Source organism: Lampetra planeri, chromosome 5, assembly GCF_965212315.1.
Source record: "Lampetra planeri chromosome 5, kcLamPlan1.2.h2, whole genome shotgun sequence".
Taxonomy (NCBI): domain Eukaryota; kingdom Metazoa; phylum Chordata; class Hyperoartia; order Petromyzontiformes; family Petromyzontidae; genus Lampetra; species Lampetra planeri.
The window spans coordinates 22,412,623-22,431,945 of NC_136111.1; the positions used below are offsets into that span (position 1 = coordinate 22,412,623).

At 53.8% G+C, this 19,323-nt stretch overlaps 1 protein-coding gene across 1 annotated transcript in view; it reads left to right on the forward strand.

Annotated features, from left to right (window-relative positions):
- The window catches only part of LOC144719153 (nucleolar protein 4-like), a 141,116-nt gene that overhangs the window by 30,434 nt on the left and 91,359 nt on the right, over positions 1-19,323 (forward strand). Inside the window, exons 2-4 of the mRNA XM_078595026.1 lie at positions 2,856-3,008; positions 13,630-13,741; positions 16,016-16,125. Coding sequence (XP_078451152.1) covers positions 2,856-3,008; positions 13,630-13,741; positions 16,016-16,125 — 375 coding nt within the window. The remainder of the gene's footprint in view (positions 1-2,855; positions 3,009-13,629; positions 13,742-16,015; positions 16,126-19,323) is intronic.

Genomic DNA, 19,323 nt, shown 5'->3' on the forward strand with positions numbered 1-19,323 from the left:
CCACCAAAACCAATGCTCGCCATTCGCCACTAAGTGACGGTGACGTCACCACGGCGCCTGTGCCAGGCCAGGTGCACTTTCAGGCCACGTGAAGTGTCGAAGGCCTCGCTGACAGGAGGTCTCGGGACAGACCCAGGTGCCATGGGTTGGCTGACTGAGATGGCTGGTAGATGCACCAACTGCGTACCCTACTGTGCCAACTTGCTGTATTTTATCCGCGTCGCTCCTCCGCCCTCCGTTGTTGTTGGAGGGCGACTGCCTCCAACTGCCCAGCAGCGACCTTCACGAGCCTCCTCCACAGAGGCCGATCCTGACACCGCTGGTACCAGTCATCGCCAAGTCCACTCAGCTCCACATTCTCCCGTACCGCATCAGGACATCTATGCTCCATCCCATGTCGTGCCCGTTTAGCGCCCTCTATTTGGCCAACCAGAAGCTGCTTGGGCATGCAGTGGCTGGGCATGCGGTCTACGTGACCCAGCCAACGCAGCCTTCCTGCCAGAGGAGCTCACTGATGGGAATGTGTCCAGATCTTCCAAGGATTTGTGAGCTGCTCACACAATCCAGCCTGGTTAAACCTAGGATGGATCGTAGGCATACCAGCCTGAATGTTTCTAACCTGCGCAGATGTTCCATTAGAGGGATCAACGTTTCAGAAGCATAGGGAAGGAGAAGATCCGAAGCTTCGTGCGGATCCACACACCAGGTAGTTTCCACACAGCATTGCGCAGCTGATGAAAATATAATGCCGCCTGACTGATTCGGAGTGAGACCTCAGCTGTCAAACCGGACCTGGTCATGAGCACACTGCCCAGGTATGGGAAACTCTCCACTCTCTCCACAACCGCTCCATCACCAATGGGGAGCTGAGGTGGTGAAGTGTTTGGTGGCACAAAATCCCAGGCAGGTTGCCACCACCACCACGCACGCGTGATGCTCTGCGGGAGAGATGACAGCGCAGCGTAAAAAAATAATCCTCCTCTTCACCGTGAAAGTTTAAAGGCAGTCGCTGGATCGGCTCGTCACTCGGATCAACTTTGCATCGCTCGGATCAACGTTGCTAAAAATAAGTAATATTAAAAAATACTTTTTTTAAAAAACACGCTTTAATGAAATGTACCGTACGAGTAATGGCAGAACTCTACAACTCCAGGAAGTGGCCCCGAAGCTTGCCGCGACGTAAGGGACCGTGGCCAATTACAGCCAACGTCAGTTGAGCGTGGACAATTAGACCCAAGCCGAAACATAACATATAAAAAAGATTGTTTAAAAAATATATATATTATTTTTTATTATAGAATATAGTATTGTCATCAGTATGACATAAGTATGCCAAGTTTGCAGTCGATACCACATTGGGAAGTGGGTAAAAACTGAGTTACAATATTTGAGGATACGACAATAACAACAGACAGTGAGTTAAATAAAAGCGGAGAAAAAACTTAATTCGGTTTTCTTCCCACGCAATTATTAGCGCTTTGTTTTCTCTCTCGCGATTTCATCCCGAGCGTGATAGCCGTGTGGTTGGCCGTACGGCGAAAATATATATAAAACTGTTGTACTGTACTTCTATGACGCCACTAATACGCTCCCCGCGTTTGCAAAATCCGCACTGACTTGCTGCGTGGGGAGCTATGGTGACATGACCCCCATGACCCGGGCGGCCTGACGGAATGCCCTCATTTATAAAGTGGGCTGGCAGGTTGGTGGAAGGGGGGGGGGCGTACACGCACGGATACCTCGAGACACCAACCAGGCACACGCGTCCACCCCACCGCGCAGCCCACACATTCCGCGTCTCATCATCAACATCATCAGCGGCCGGGTTTTGCTTGAAGCCGTGATAGTAAACTGCCGGGCGTTTATCGACAAGGGCCCACTGCGTTCGACATGGGTCCTGCCTAGGTTGGCACAAAACGATGTAAATGCGCCACACAGAATCATCCTTTTTACTTCGCTGTGGCGAATTTCATGACGTGAATATGCAGACACCAAGCGCCTTGGCTTTTCATTGCAGCAGAGGGCTCCATACCACAGGGGGCAGTAGGGAGGTTTTAGTTTGGGGGAGAGGGGCGAGGGTTGCGAGAAGGGGGCATCCCCCCCCATCCGAATATCCACGCAACAAAATATTGCGGTGCTCATCTCCTGTTTACAGCCCTGAGCCAGTAGTGGGGGATTCCACAATCCTATGGCGGGGGCGAGTCCATCCATGTTACACTCACTGTTGACATTGTATGACGAGTTATTCATAAAAAAAAAATCATGGAGATGGTGCCACGTGTGTACATAGCAACAACATCGCGGTAGCTACGCTCCTGCTGCTGCTCATGCTGCTGCTGCTGCACGTAGCTGCTCCTGCTGCTGCTGCTGCACGTAGCTGCCGCCTGCGATTCACCGCGGTGGAGGCTGCAGCGAGGGTTGGTGGCGCGCCGACGGCGTGAAACTCCCTTCCCGTGGGCGCCGAGCAGGAGCCGTACCTTGGCTCGCCAGGAGAACGCGGCACGGCAACATGCTGACCCCACGTTATTGCCGCCTGTACGGTGTTCTCCGGGTGCTCCGGTTTCCTCCGACACTCATTAATTGGCCGATAACATCTTACAATACAGAGGACCGCAGAGCTTGAGTGGGAATTTGGCACCGGCTGCTGCTGCCTTCCACGCTCGTACGTGGCTCCTCCTCCTCGCGCCTCTGAGTCGTCCCCTCCCTTCGGAGAGCCTAGGAGCGAACGCCGGCAGCGTGACTCGTTGGTTTTTTGTCGACGTTGGTGGGACGTTAGTGGACCATTGGATGACGTTGGCGTCGGTCTGCGTGTTTTGTTTGTGCGTCCCCCCCTACCCCCCCAACCGCGGGACCAGCTGGGAGACGGCACGGTGGCGGACGGCGCGAGCCTGAGACGCGTGGCCGTGGTGGAGGACTTCTACGACATCATCTACTCCATCCACGTGGAGACGGCCGGGGGCAACGAGCGAGCGGTCAAACACGCCGGGCAGAAGCGCACCTACAAGGCGGTGAGCGCTCCCCCATGCCCCCCACCCCGTGCCCCCTCCCCCCGTGCCCCCATCGTGCCCCCGAGGGCTGGCACCTCACTGAGCCCGGCTCCATCAACAACTCTGCAGTTGTTCCTGCAGTGGAGTGCAACGCAACGCGAACACCATCAAATCAATTCCTGCCGCCCGAAACGCTGATGTCAATTTTCGGGCTTGTCCGGTGTCGAACCCAGACAGGCGGCAACCCCCCCCGCCACCGAGGAGTGCCGAGAGGGAGGAGGCAGACTTGGGGGGGGGGGGGGGGGTCAGCAGGAGCAGTCGGCCCTCCGTTCAGACATTCGTAGAGTTCGCTCTGTGTGTTACAGACCGTTTTTTTTTTATTTCTCACTGTGAACCCGGCGATTTGAGTTGGATTTCTGGCCACGGCTATAACATCAGTGGCACGTCAGGGAACCGGCCCTGCACTTGTCCACCCCTTCACCAACACGCGCTGACAAGCGTGGTAAAGTCTGGTCAATGTGAACCCCCCTCCCCACCATGGCACCTAGGGGACGCCTTCACCCTTTGGTAGATTGAGAATGATTTGATTGAATAATTGGGGGATAATCCCTCTAGCTTAATACTCTTGGTAAGAAAAACGATTTGGCTCGTTTGAAATATTTAGCTGGGCGCATCGGCGGGCTCAGCTGCTTTTAGTTTTATATGTTTATTTTTTTAAATCCGCTTTAGCTGTGACCTTCGTCGAGAGTGATGTTGTATTCACGGAGCTGTGCGGTCTCATTAGCATGCTTGCGAGGCCTTTCGTTCCTCGGGGCGGGCGTGATTATGAGCCACGAGTTGATGATGACGACGACGACGACGACGATGATGATGCACGCTCCGTCAAAGTTGAAATGCGCCCGGTCGAGAGGATGGTGACCAAGGGAGGGGAGTTCAGCGAGACACCCAACCCCGTGCAGGCGTCACCACTCCCTCCATTGTCTCTGCCCCCCCCCCCGATCTTCCTCTTCACAAATAATCGCCACTGTTGTCACCGACCGTCAATTACCGCAATTGAAATCAGCATCTTAAAACCCCCCAAGGCAATTACGACATTCTTCCTGGTTCTTTCGGTAAAGTCACGTAGAAGGGAAGTAATAAAATAATAAAAATAAAACATAATAAAACAATTCTCACGACGTTTCGGCCACAACGCAAGCAGCCATCCTCAGGCGAAGAATGAAACACCCCAAGCTTGGAGCGTATATTATGTTTCATTCTTCGCCTGAGGATGGCTGCTTGCGTTGTGGCCGAAACGTCGTGAGAATTGTTTTATTATGTTTTATTTTTATTATTTTATTACTTCCCTTCTACGTGACTTTACCGAAAGAACCAAGAAGATGAATCCCTGCAGTCACGAAAGCTTTAAATCGAAATTTAATTACGACATTCTTGCTGTGTGCCCCTTTAATTTAATATAGCGGGTGGGCTGGCGGGGTGGGGGGGAGAGTGAAGGGGGTGCGAGGTGCACTGAGGTGCGCCAATACTTGACTGCGTGATTTAACATTAATTCGTGCCACGAATTGACGCCCAATTTTAACTCAGCAGCCATCTGGGCATTTAACATTCGCCTGCTCACACTCACAACCCAAAACTCCACGAGCGTGACGCCTCGAGTCACAATTCGAAGCCTGTCAGAGGCGGTGAGGCAGAAAGGCCCCCCCCCCCACCCTTAAGAACGTTTCTCTTAGGAAGGCCGGGTGGCTCAGAGGTCAGAGCTGGCTGCGCTGAGATTTTGGATTCGAATCCAGGCAGCAACGGCCCTCATCCAGCAGCGGATCGATAAAGGGGCCGTACGAGTAAACGCAGCCGGAGGTAGGCGCATGCACAAAATAAAACGAACCAGGAAGCTGCCCACCTCCCACCCCTGCTGCCCAGGCCTCTCTCGCTCCCCCCATCGCCTCCCCTGTTGGGGCGACACGTGGGAGAGTTGATTTAACTGGCGAATTCAGAGTCCAACGCTCCCCCGGCGTCTGCTCCATCACTCGTCCCCAGCGCCCCTTGCGCAGTGAGTGAGCTGGGAGGGAATCGGTGGCGTCTCCTTTCGGAGCCAGACGTGCAATGTGTTCACTCTTCCCGCTCCACCACCACCACCACAAAAAAGACAAAGATCCCCCGTATAGCCTTAACAGACTGTAGGGGCAAGTGCTGTTAGCGAGCACCTATGAAGGCGGAACGGTACACGAGGGGGTGGGTGGCCAGCACCACACCCGACCGCCTTTGTCTCCCCAGTGGCGATGTTTACACACTGCACCAGGTACTCATTTGAGGTTGAGTCGACCTAGAGGAGGCCCAGGACTGGTTCAGATAATCGTCACTGGTGTTGGCCGTGAACGGGAATCGAACTTGGGTCGCCAGGTTCGTAGTGCAGAGCGCTAACCGCTACACTACCGCTCACAACCACCACCTCCACCTCGCACTCTCATCGCCACTGCGACTGAGAGGGCCACGCTTGCGAGGATATTGACAGCCAGCGCGCCCCTTATTCACAAACAACCCATCTGCCAGGAATACCGACACCATCCCCAGCAGATGCCCCCGGCACTTGGTAGCCCTGGCCCAGCGAGCACGTGGGACCTGCTGCAGTTGCACCGCTTGCACACTCAATAGTTTTGCCTCTGCTTGGAGGGAGGAGGAGGTGCTGGCGGGGGGGGGGTTACCAAAACGAAAAAGAAATCAGCTTAACGCGTAGACTTAAAAATCCATGCTCTTTTGTATGGAGGCCGAGGCCGACCCAGGAAGACTGGGATTGATGACGCTGCTGCTGCTTGAACAGGGCTCAGCGTGGCACAACTCCTCGCAAGAGCTGCCGAGGGCCCGAGCCCTGTGGCGATGAGTAGATCATCTCGCGGCCAAACCCCTCGGATGGAGGGAGGTTCGGAAAGGCAGGGCTCCTGTGTTCGCGTGCTGCGAGTCTGTCGGACGAGATTTGCGTGATATTAAACGCACGCGCGCGCGCGCACGCACGCAGGCACTATCTCTGTAGATTCAGGCTAATGGAAAGTTAATTATTCACACCTGCAGAGGCACGTTTCATTACCTGGCACGCGATTAAAACATTTCAGGATTGTTATTTCTGCTGTGCCTCGCCGCTCGTTTTTTCGAGCGCTTGGGTTCGCAGTCGCATCGCTCCGTCTCCCTCCGCTTGCTCGCCCCCCCCTCCTCATCCTCCTCCTCCGTGCCTCTGCAGCAAAAACACACGCGGCCTCTCAAAGTCATCGCAGCCTGCGCCTCTGTGTGCTCATCAGTATTTCGGCGGTGGCGGTGGTGGTGGAGGCAGCGTTGTAAAACTCCACAATTCCCATTTTAGTTACCAGTACATCCAGAGGACGATTGCGGTTGACTTCTCACGAAGCACAGCGGCTTCACGGTGTCGTTTCGCATTTTAGGCGCCCTGGAGAGATGACAGGGCAGGAGGCATCTCCAGCGAGGATTTGCTCTCGACAGCGGATAATTCTGATACACACGCGGGTCATGACGAAGCACAATCGTACACTGAATTACAGTCCCCTGTCAGTCCACTGCTATATTTCCACCTCTCCCTCGCCTTTATTTCATTTGATCAGCTGAGGCCCACTGAGCAATGTCGCTTTTTCAGATGGGGCCTGGCCACACATAATAGCTCGACGAAGTGGCTTATCACGTGGAAATGTTTAGCGACCAAATACTCTGAACGCACCGTTTCCAAATAATTCCAGGTTCATATTCTTTGAGTCTTTCGGTAAAGTCACGTAGAACAAAAACATGAACACGTGACTTTACCGAAAGACCCAAAGAATATGAATTCTTGCAGTCACGAAAGCTTAAAATCAAAATTCCAGGTTTCAGCGTAGAATTATTTCACTGCCCTCTGCTTCGAATTATTTCACCTGGAATTGTTTCTGCTCTTACCGAGTGGTCCTACGCACACTCTCGGCTCTTCTCTCGGAGATAAAATCGAGCGGGGCTCATGGCCAGACACGCAAAGGCGCTGGACGTTGGGAGTTAAATTTGCATTAACAAAAAAAATCCCTCTCGGGTTTTTTTAAGCGCGTGGGAAAGTAGCTCCGTCCACCGTTCGTGTACAGCATCTTGACACGAGCACGTGCAAGTAGATGCCGTCTGTGTGAATCCCGATCGTCCTGCGTGTTTTGTTTATTGGCGTGTGCGATGATTGGTTGTGCCACGCCAACGCTCGTTGTGAGCCCGGCCGTTTGCATAGTCGAGACATTTTGAACACACACACACACGCAACTTAACAATAAAAGCACTCAATGTGAAAAAATAAATAAAACCTCGGACCATTAACGGCATTATTTTGTATTAATTCACTGACATCTCGCGAGCTGTGGAGAGATGCACTTCCCTGCACTACAGCCCCACACTCCGACCGTGCGCCCTATAAATAATCTCCCCTCCTCCCTTCTCGACCCATGCCCTCCTCCCACCATCTCCACCGCTGGTGATATCCAGCCAGGCCACGGGTCGCCTGCAGCTGGGCCAGAGCTCAGCTGGCTAGCCCGCTCTCTAATGATTGTGGCGCGTGCGTGTGCGCGCGTGTGGGCGCGTGTGCGTGCGTGTGCACTCTCACGCTCTCTCTAAATGGACGAACGTATGTTTGTTCTACAGCCCAGAGAGAAGCAGTGCCGGTCGGGGAATTGATCTGCGAGCACCTATTTGGGGTTGGCACGTTGCAGCACACCCGGCCACCTTTGTCTCCCCAGTGCGAATGACGACAACGTATCATCACCGCGCCAGATGCAGATCAGAGCCAATCTACGTTTACTTCTATCCTGGCCTTTTATCGATCCACTGCTGCATGAAGGCCTCCCCATGCCCGCTGCAGCTCGCGGGGTTTACTTGACCATACTTCACCACCATGGTCAGTGTGGATTGTACCGCGCAATGATGGATATTGCTGAACTCTGTCCTCTGCTGCCCGCATAAGAAGCCCCGCGGATCACTATGGCAACCTGATTGTGTGAAGGGGTCGCTCGTCCTGGAGTGCGCGTGGACACAAATCGAACCCCGTTCTCCACGGAGCTCAACACGCTCAGTAACAGCGTGGCCTTGAACGGTGAATATGTAATAGGCGACGTTTCAGGAAATGTGCCCTTTTCAACATCGACAAAGATCCCCCCTTCAGTCTTAATAGGCTTTTGGGGCATGAGCTGTCAGCGAGCACCTATTAAGCTCGAAACGGCACTCACTTGTCTAAACAGACTGTCGGGGCAAGTGCTGCTAGAGGCGAGCACACGCGCGCAGAGACACCGCGATCGCTCGCTCTCGCATCTCGAGGCTAAGCAAGCAGCGGCGTGTGCTTCAGCAATCACTCGCCGGCCAGGTTTATTTGTTTGTGTTCATTAAGGGAGCGGCAAAGTCTGCAAAGGGCAGCCAACGAGGCTGGTTGCAGAGCCAGGCCCGCGCGCGGCCGTGGCAAAGCACCGACTCGCTTCATTATCGTGCAGTTATAATTTATTTTATTAATATTCTTAACTAACAAGCTTTGCTATATATTTTTTTTTGCAGAGCGAACCTTACTTTAGGATCAGCCCACCCCCCAAAAACTCTAATTAAAATCTTGGCTCGCTATGTTTCTCTCTCTCTCTTCATACATCGCGTATATAATGGGTGATATTAACACGAGCTATGCAGATCCGCCATGCTCAGAAATTGTTATGTTATTTAGAAGAACAAAATGCACACGCATGTAAAATTGTACTGGCAGCAAAACAATATACCGTGTTCTATCAGCCACAAGAATTATAATAAGAGTGCACATTTACACGTAACCTTTTTTTTTACACTTCCGCAAACGGCAGACAAATTTATGTTAACCTCGAGCAATTATTGCAAACTTGATCGGGATCAAAATGATGAAACAAAGTGGCCACGATTTATCTACTGCTGGATGAAGGCCTCCGCTCACCGTCGCCATCTCTCCGTGAGTCACGCGATACGACAATTCATCTCGCTCCTGCACCCGAGCCAATTGCATCGCTCCATCTCTCATTGGATTTCCCCCTGCTACAGCCCTACGCTCACTCAATTAAGCAGTGCAACGTAAGGAGCGCTAATTGCGTTCTCCTCGTTGCTGTCAGCCCTCATTCTTGACCTTGTCATCACACTTGCCTGGAGAATATCAAAACTCCGTTGTGCAAGGCACACGAAACAAATATATACACGGATGTGACAATTAACAGCAACAGAGACAATTACATGGTGTTGATGGTGGTGGATTTGGTTGGTTGGTTGATCAGCAAAAAGTGGGCAAATATAATAACCAGGAGGAATACAACTGAGACACTCACTGTCAAGGGGGGGCGGGCGGGCAGACAGAGCGTGAGACTGCCCGCCACACTCAGATAGCTCCACGTGTCAGAGGCAGGGCTCCACTATTTCCTGAGCGTGTTCAGGCCCGCCGATAGACTGGAGGCGGGAGGCACGTGGACTCGTAGTACCCGCAGCCATAGCGAGAGGAGGTTGTACTGGATGTGGTATGCCGGGTGCGGTAATATTTTTCAGGTCACCGACCCGGCCAGTCCAAGGCTGAAATTAAGCCCTGGGCCCTGGTAGCGCGATTTCTGCACCCCTCCTCCTCTACGCAGCCCAGACGGGCGCTCTCCTCCGGCCCGTGGGCCCTGCTAGCAGCGCTCACGCGGCCGCTGCGGCCCCAGCACAGACGCCGACGGCAACGTCGGGCACAGCGTGAGTGGAGCAGAGCGGTGCAGTCTGTAGTTGATGACGGCTGTGTTGGGGAGGAGGTGTGTTGCTGGGCTCGGTGCAGTGTGGCGAGGGGGGGGGGGTATTTGTTTAAGTGCAGCCATGGAGGGAGGGAGGTGCGGTGGCTCCTGGGGGACGCAAGTGGAGGAAAGGTCAGCGAGGTGCGTCCTGGAAAGAAACGCCGGTGCGAATGCCATCCCTGAGAACACGGAGGTGTGATTTAACAAACAACAAAAAACTCTCGACAGAGGGAAATTCCACAATGCCGTGGTGTTTGGAGGCTCGTTGGCGTTCCATGCCCTAATGCCTCGCCATCATCATCATCGTCGTCGTCATCCACGACCCACCAGCTGCCTTCAGAGGCCTGAACGCGGCATTCGACTCAGTGGCGCGTGGATGCATTTGGGGAGATTGGTAAAACAGCAACAACAAATGCAAGATAAAAAACAAGGTCCATGAACCCGGTATTTGGCTCATTTGAAGCCCACTTTAATTGGGTAATTACGGGAATCACCACTCAACCACTTGTTAATTTAATTAAGGTAATGAGGTCAAGGAAAGGGAGCCGTGGTGCAGTGGGAGGCCCTCTGCGTTAGGAATCCAGCCACGCGAGATTGATCACTGACCCCGGCTCCCGTGGGTGGCGAACGATATCGGAACCCGTCAAGGCCCCTTCTTCTTGCACTGACCGGTGCGGTGAAGTATAGCTCTCTGACCGCTCTATGTACCTGCTCTTTCATACGTTTCTCTCTCGGGCCACAGTGCTATTGACGCATATTGAGAAGTATGGTGAAACGAGCCATATGACCGACACGGCATACGGAGACCTTAATCCAGCAGTGGATTTACAAAGGGCTCTCACTTATTTGGCTCATCATCATCATTTTAGATTTGAAGTTTTCGTGACTGCATGGATCCATACTCTTTGGTTCTTTCGGTAAAGGCACGTAGGTATAAAATAAAATAAGTTAAATCACGACTTCAGCAATTGTTTTATAGCTGTGGTTGTCCCACCTGATGACGGACGCTTGCGTTGCGCCCAAAACGTCGTGATTTAATTTATTTTATACCTACGTGACTTTACCGAAAGAACCAAAGAGTATCATCATCATCATCATTATTTTTTATGAGGTTCGGGGTGACGATTGAAATTGTAAGCCTGCTTATATTTTAATCAGCGAGTTCGCACATTTTGGACATTTGACCGATTGGTCCGAGTCGTAACTTTCTGGCCACTCCACCGCTGTCCCTCCTGTGAAGGTTTCCCGACTTGGTTGGGAAGTTGCTGATTGTTGGTCTCAGGTGTGCAGCAGACTTCATGGACTCATTTCTCACCGGTGATAACTTCTTTGTTGTTTGCGCCTTTTGTTTTGGTGGCATTTTTTAAAATTTGTTTATTCGTTTTTAATTTTGCTTGGTAGTCGGGTTTTAATTTGCTCGGTAGTGGCCGTATATAGGATTTGGTCGTATTATATAATTAATGTACAGCGTTATGGGATGCAATTAGCATGAATGACGCTGTATAAAAATAAAATATTATCAGCTGTGAGCAGAGCTCACGTCACCACCACGCGACGCAGGAGAAGGCTTGCCGCGTGTGTCTGGCATGAAGACAGAGGGCTTCACCCTCCGCAGCCCTCCCGGCATTCCGTGGCACGGTTTACTCAGAAACGAAAACACGCCGCGACGGACTGGAAAGGGATTGAGGTCTTTGGTGCAAAAGGTCCGCGGGAAATGTGAACGCAGTGATGGGTCGTTAATGACGGCTTCTGGGCAGGAGAGCCCCGTGTCGCTGGGTGGGTCCCTCCGCCACCCGCGTCTCAGAGTCAGAATCTTTATTTATCCCGGACGAGGAATCCGATGAGCGATGAAGCTCGTTTTCACAGACGTCCAGTCGGGGCGGTGTCTGACCCCAAGGGTCCGACGCAAAGGTCGTTTGTGCTCACGGCGCAGATATTTACTTTTTTACGTTAAAAAATATATCTTTTGGTTATCTTCCACCAATTTCAGCGCCACGTCATTTGCCCCAGAGCAGTGCGACCCCTTCACTTTGCAGAACGGTCCACGGAAGTGGTGATCATAGAGCCACCTCTGAAATGCCTTCAAGTGATGTCCGGTCCATGCAGAGTAGGGAGAAGCACTTTCCCTCTCACTCTGTATATTAGAGTGAGGTTCGTGGCATCACATTTACAACCGTTATAGCCAAATGCAGCGCACTTGGGAACCCAGTTTAATCACGGCCGACTGCTTGGATGTGAACCCAGGGTCTCGGCTGTGCCAGCTCAGCCCTCTGACCTCTGAGTCAGCCGGCCACCTCCCAGATTGACTGCACCTGACAAGCCACATTCGTACCACACTCTGTCTCGAAAACAGACGCGGCGGGGAACTTTATGCATTGAATAATTTAAATGTTGGACAAATTGATTATTACTATTGCATGTGCAAATTAAGTAGCCAGTATTTTTATATATATATCTTTAAAATGTCGACTTAAATTAATTTGAGACATTGTGTGTGTGTGTAATAATAACGGTCTTTCATTACTCGAGGTAAAACTAATTGAGTCTCAGGATTATTTTATTAAGGGAGATTCCAGCAATAGTATGTACGGTCAATTCGATTTGTGATTTGGCGTGGGATGACAAACAGAGAACCGGGAGAAACCCCACACAGTCCGAGCTCCACACAGATTCAAACATCCACTGGTGCACTGCTATCGCCTGGCCACTTCGCAGACCAAGCCTGGGACCCCCCCCCCCCCCCACCAGGGATTCCTCCATCCAAGTACGAACCATGTTTAGAGGCTGCTTAGCCTCCAAGACCTGACAAGATGGGACGCATCGTGGGTAGTTTTGTCCTTGCTGTCGAGGAGTAGACGCTGTGGGGGGACGACCACGGTGGCGGAGAAGTTGACTGCACAGGCAGTGCCCCTGTCCTGGGAGTTACGGCTTGGAAAGGCCCCTCATTCGCCGGGCCATGAGGAGGGCAATTGGACAGGGCACCCCCCCCCCCGCCTGCCCACCCCCGTTTAGTTTTTAACCAGGCCTCATACCATCCACACTACTAACGCCCCTGCACGTACGAATTGTGTTCCTTTAGAAATTGTCATCATCGCAACAATTATAATTGTGTACATTTTTTTTCATTTACACATTTATGATTAACTTCACGAGCCATCTCACAGTGGCCACCAACTCAATGGCATGGCGCTAACTGAATCAGATCTCTGCAATCACCGTATTTTATCCCTGACGCCAGTATAATTGGAGTCGCATGGATTTTTTTCGAGGTCCACCGGTTTTTCCCTCCACATATAGAGTCAACATCACGCGTTTAGAGTATGTGGCTGCTGCTATACATGTCCACGTAATCAGCCACTTGGTTGGCCATTGGTGGCCTGGTCGCTTCTGAAAAGAGCTACATAGCTCCGTGGGCTTCATTCATAATAAAGGTTTTTGGGTTTAGATCGCGTGAGTTTAAATGTGTCACAACCCTCCACCACCCGACACGGCCAATCAGTAGAAAATGTGTCACGTTAACAAAACGCCAATTAGAATACTGGTCGCGAAAGCCTACGTGTTAAACTCAGTGGGTTTTATCTGGTAAAATAAAGAAACACAGTTTATAGTTTTTAGAGTTTATTTCCAAATGACTTGGTCGAGCAGCCCAACCGGTTTATTTCTGCCCGTGCCTTACTCGGTGTGTCTACCTGTCCACCTCTCCATCTATGTCTCCGCCCATCCCTTATCTCCTCGTTCGTCTTTGTCCGTGTGTCCCCGTCTGTGCGTGTGCGTGCGTCTGCGTGTCTGTCGGCCTGCTCTTCCCTTTGTGCCCGTCCGTCAATCGGTCAATCCGTCTGTCTGTCCGCCTCTGCCTCGGCGCCATCGCCATCGTCGTTAAGATCTCGGAGACGTACGCGTTCCTCCCACGGGAAGCCGTCACCAAGTTCCTGATGAGCTGCACCGAGTGCCAGAAGCGAATGCATCTCAGCCCCCGCGCTGCCGAGCACAAGGGTGAGCCCCAAGTATCACCGCTCGCCACCCGCGCGCCACCCCTGTGCCACCCAGCGCCACACCACCATGCCACCGCTCGTCACCCCGCACCACCGCTCACCGAGCCACCCAGCGCCACCCCCCGCCAACGAACCACCGCCCAGCGTCACCCCACGCCACCACTCACCACCCAGCACCACCCAGCACCACCCCACCCCACCACTCGCCATCCCAGCGTCACCCCACGCCACCACTCGCCATCCCAGCGTCACCCCACGCCACCACTCACCACCCAGCGTCACCCAGCACCACCCCACCCCACCACTCGCCATCCCAGCGTCACCCCACGCCACCACTCGCCATCCCAGCGTCACCCCACGCCACCACTCACCACCCAGCGTCACCCAGCACCACCCCACCCCACCACTCGCCATCCCAGCGTCACCCCACGCCACCACTCGCCATCCCAGCGTCACCCCACGCCACCACTCGCCATCCCAGCGTCACCCCACACCACCACTCGCCATCCCAGCGTCACCCCACGCCACCACTCACCACCCAGCACCACCCAGCACCACCCCACGCCACCACTCACCACCCAGCACCACCCAGCACCACCCCACCCCACCACTCGCCATCCCAGCGTCACCCCACGCCACCACTCGCCATCCCAGCGTCACCCCACACCACCACTCGCCATCCCAGCGTCACCCCACGCCACTACTCACCACCCAGCACCACCCAGCACCACCCCACCACTCGCCATCCCAGCGTCACCCCACGCCACCACTCGCCATCCCAGCGTCACCCCACGCCACTACTCACCACCCAGCACCACCCAGCACCACCCCACCCCACCACTCGCCATCCCAGCGTCACCCCACGCCACCACTCGCCATCCCAGCGTCACCCCACACCACCACTCACCACCCAGCACCACCCCACGCCACCGCTCATCACCCAGCACCACCCCACGCCACCACTCACCACCCAGCACCACCCCACGCCACCACTCGCCATCCCAGCGTCACCCCACGCCACCGCTCACCACCCAGCACCACCCCACGCCACCACTCGCCATCCCAGCGTCACCCCACGCCACCACTCACCACCCAGCACCACCCCACGCCACCACTCGCCATCCCAGCGTCACCCAGCACCACCCCACGCCACCGCTCACCACCCAGCACCACCCCACGCCACCGCTCACCACCCAGCACCACCCAGCACCACCCCACGCCACCGCTCACCACCCAACACCACCCCACGCCACCGCTCACCACCCAGCACCACCCCACGCCACCACTCGCCATCCCAGCACCACCCCACACCACCACTCGCCACCCCAGCACCACCCCACGCCACCACTCGACACCCTGCGCCGCCACTCACCAGGCCACCCCGCATCTCCTCTGGGGGTCGCCGTGATGTCAGATTTCACGATGTAATGATTGTCGTGGCGGTGACGTGGCCCGGCGGTAGCGCGTTTTGCCGCCTGTTGCACAGGATCGCGGTTTGATTCCGACAGGACGCCCTGGGTAATACTACGATGTGTGCATTAACCATCGAATACTCGGTGCCATCCACTCTACAGTTGACGTTGAATATTCCGTGATGTCATTTGAAGAAGAGTGGGCCATCGTGTGTAGGCATTGAGCTCTAAGTTTGCCAAATAAATAAAAAAAGACCAATTACTTATTTTTGGAAACACCGAATTAATCTTTCATTACTGCAAACCACTTGTCAGGACCCTCCTCATCAACAAGGGTGTTGACACCCGTTGAGGCTCTCCCGGGTAAATAAGGGGAATAATAACCTCGATACGATCTTCCCATGACTTTGTAATTTGTATTTCACACCTGCATCGTATTGTTTATTGTGCTCCGCTGAACTTCCCCTACGAACAGAGAATTAATTAAAAGTTCTTCATCTGCAGTTCGACACCAGCCTGCCACGACTCTTCTCATCATCGCGACCCTGTAATGCCCAGAGCGCACACGCCGTCACAGGAGCAACCGGAGAAGACAACTTAATATAGAGAGGATCGCGGAGCTTGGGCAATTGTTGGTGGCAGCTCAACAACCTGGCTGCTGCCTTCGCCCGCATCTGGGCCGCCCCCTTTCTACGAGAGCGAGCGAATACCGTGTACAAGTTGTAACCGCGATGATGATTATTATAAAACGTGATAACTCCATGTCGAATGCAGTCCCTGTATTCATTCTTCTCTTCCCTTTGGCTTTTTTTCTCCCCCGCTACCCCCCCCCCCCCCAACAACGACGTCCGCAACTTCACCAGAAAACGAGCACCCGCCCGCCCTGCTCTCGGACGACATCGATTACAACCTGCCGCTCACGACCACCTACATGAAGCACATGCGCCTGCATCTGCTGGACGCCAACAGACAGGTGAGGGGGCCTCCACCCACCCACCTCCACCTGCCTCCACCTGCCTCCACACACGGACACACTCAGGGCTCTCGCTGCCCCCCTCCCTCCCCCTGGGACTTCAGAACAAGACCCCCCACTCCTCCACACCTCCCACTACACATCCAACTCTCCCCTTACAGATACAGACGCACGGAACGAATCAACCGTCCCATTACAGGTTATGTAATAAATGTAAAAAAAAAAATAACAATTATAGGAATACTATAAGGTCGTCAATAAATGGAGCACTGCCCCTCACACCGCAATTCTTTACCCACCCCGCTCGTCCCCGCCTTCCCCGCGCTTAGCACAGCGCACTGACCAGCACGGTGAAGTATGGCCGTCAACAAACCCTCCGCTTCTCCCCCGATCAGCCGATATGGCGTGGCGATCCCTTCATCCTTCATCCGGCAGTGTCCTGAAAATTATTCCGTGAATTATTATCGCTGGCACATAGCAAAGAGTCCCCCATATAGCCTTCAACAGACTGCTAGGGAAAGTGCTGTTGGCAAGTGCCTACGCCAGGGGTGGGGAACCTTCTTTCTGCCAAGGGCCATTTGGATATTTCTAACATCATTCACGGGCCATACAAAATTATCAACTTAAAAATCAGCCTGTTATATTTGGTCAAACATTTAATGAACTCACCCCTAATGTGATGGCTGGAACTGCTTCTCTTTCGTGAGGCGTGTGATGTTAGCTTGTATTGATGATGTTGCTACTCGCAACTGCTTTTCCAGGTTTGCTCCTAGATTTATTGAATTTCGAGTCCCGCCTGCGGTTGCCTTGGCAGGGCCACACCAAATGATTTCGCGGGCCTCGTACGCCCTATGAAGACCGCCACGGCACACGAGGAGGGGGTGGGGAGTTAATTACACCACGCCCGGCCTTGTTTGTCTCCCAAGCGGTGATGTTTACACACCACACTGGGGAGGCCCACGACCGGTTCAGATATTGGCCACTGGGTGTTGGCCGTGAGCGGGTAATCGAACTCGGGTCGCCGAGGTTCGCAGCTAACCGCTGCCCACGCGCGCGCGAGTTGACACTCACGGCTGGACCACGTGCTGGGAAAAGTGACCGGCCTTACGAGACGACTCCACCACTCACCCGTTACGACCAGACGCTGCTGCCACTCGCGGGGCAGCTCGGCCACTGCGATGTAGCGATTGGGCACGTGGTGAGAGAACCTGTGCCCACACCAGCCTCCTACCCTACCAATGCCCCCCTCCCCACGCCGTTCCAGCCGGCCACCCCCCTCCTCCACCAACACCACCACCCCATCCTCCTCTCGTTCACTGCTGGTCAGGACCGGCTCGGGTTGGTGCTGTGAGGTCACCTCTACTATCCCGTCTCTGACAACGCTCCTCTCCGCAAACAGCACCCTCCCCTCACTGCCCCCACCTCCCCAGCACCCCCCGCTGCTCCCACCCAGAGCACACAAACAACCGTCGCGGTTACGCCCTCGAGCCAAACCCCGACGACTCTCGCCCACACAATGGGCCCTCTCACCTGGCCATCATAATTTTCGTTCATTCTCATCCATCCATCCGTGTGCTGAGCATTCCATGTTCACTCGCAGCCCTTCGTTAATCCACTGCTGGATTGAAGACCACCCAATGCTGTGTCGGTTATGGGGGTTGTCTGACCATACTCTGACACACGCCGGGCAATCGTGGGTCAGTTCAGGGGTGGGGGCAAGGGGCAATCCAGATGCCACTGTCCGATGACGTAGGATGTGTCCCATGGAATTTGGTTCATGGCGCAGTGCGCCACCCCCCCCCCGCCCCCCCAAGAGAGTGCAGTGTCCGTGTACCTTTTTTATATCAACTATAGGCACGGTTGACGTGTTGACGTGTTATCTATTTGACTGATTATTGGATTAGCACAAAAAAAAACTTGCTGATGTAACAATTTCCGTCAGTTTTGTCAGTCACTCGTGGGTAAATCGGTCTCTCAAACGTAGCCCCAATCACAAATGACTGCAAAAATAAAAACATCGTTATAAATTTTGGGGTTCTTTTTTCCCCACTTAATTTTTGGCGAAAGTCCACAAATTACACACTTTGGTTTAACTGCCACGCAACGACGAACAATGCCTCTACAGCCGCTCATGTTTCACAGTGCGTCACCGACTATCACGGTCGGCTACGTACGGTACAAAAGAGGTTCAAACACACACACATACACTGTACAAACATACTCAAAGGGCTCTCAGAAGTAGTTCCGTTATATCTCCTTGCACGGCGCCGACGCCGCCGTGGTTCTAACGCGGGGCACGGGGCTCTCGTGGCGCGGCGCTGATTGCACGATTGGAGAGACGGGCGGCGGGGGGTGGAAATGTGGAAACCCCCAAAGCAAAGGGGGCAGGGTGGGGGTGCTCTTTTCAGGGTGAAGTTCGTGTTAAATCAGCTCCTGCTCGGCCTCACCGTCTGCTGTCAGCCGCCCAGGTGATTATTAAGAGCTCCAGCCACGACGCCAGATGTAAAGCAGCCGGCGAGTGCTGGGATGCGCTGGAAAGCTCCTGGTCCTTTGAGAGCGCCGGTTTTGTTTCCTCCTAAAAATGCGAGCTTTTGTAATTTAATCATTTCCCAAACGCCGCGCCGCGCCGACAGCCATCACAGGGGACCGGCTCCGATCTGCATGGAGCGCAGTGACAACGCTCACGGCGCTCTGTGCACACAAATAGCGGCGGAGCGTTGGTAATGAATACATCACTGTTGATACACCCCACGATCACGTGGGCATGCGTTGCAGTCCCTCGTTGTCAGTCCGCTGCTGGCCGAGGGCCCTCCTCTGCGCCGTGCGGGTCGACGGGACTCGTTTGACCACACGCCACCACGTTGGTCAGTCCATGGACTGACATCTCAACTCAAGTTGTCGCGTTCACAGCGGTGTGCGGCTAACGACGGCGCCAACACTCCAGAAATCATGAGCTGCTGCCATTGTCGATAATGCATATGCATATCAATAAGGCGCAACGTTGTTTTTTTTAATGACAAAAAAATAACTGTCTGGTGTCTGCACAAGGAGCCGTCACCACTGCAAGAGAGATATTCTCCGTGTGATCTCACACGGTTTAGTAAATGCCATCAATCAATGTCTGGCAGAAAGAGGGTTGCTCCCATCCCATCCAGTCGCGGCATTTTCCTTCCGAGATGATGAAATGTCGCGTTTAAG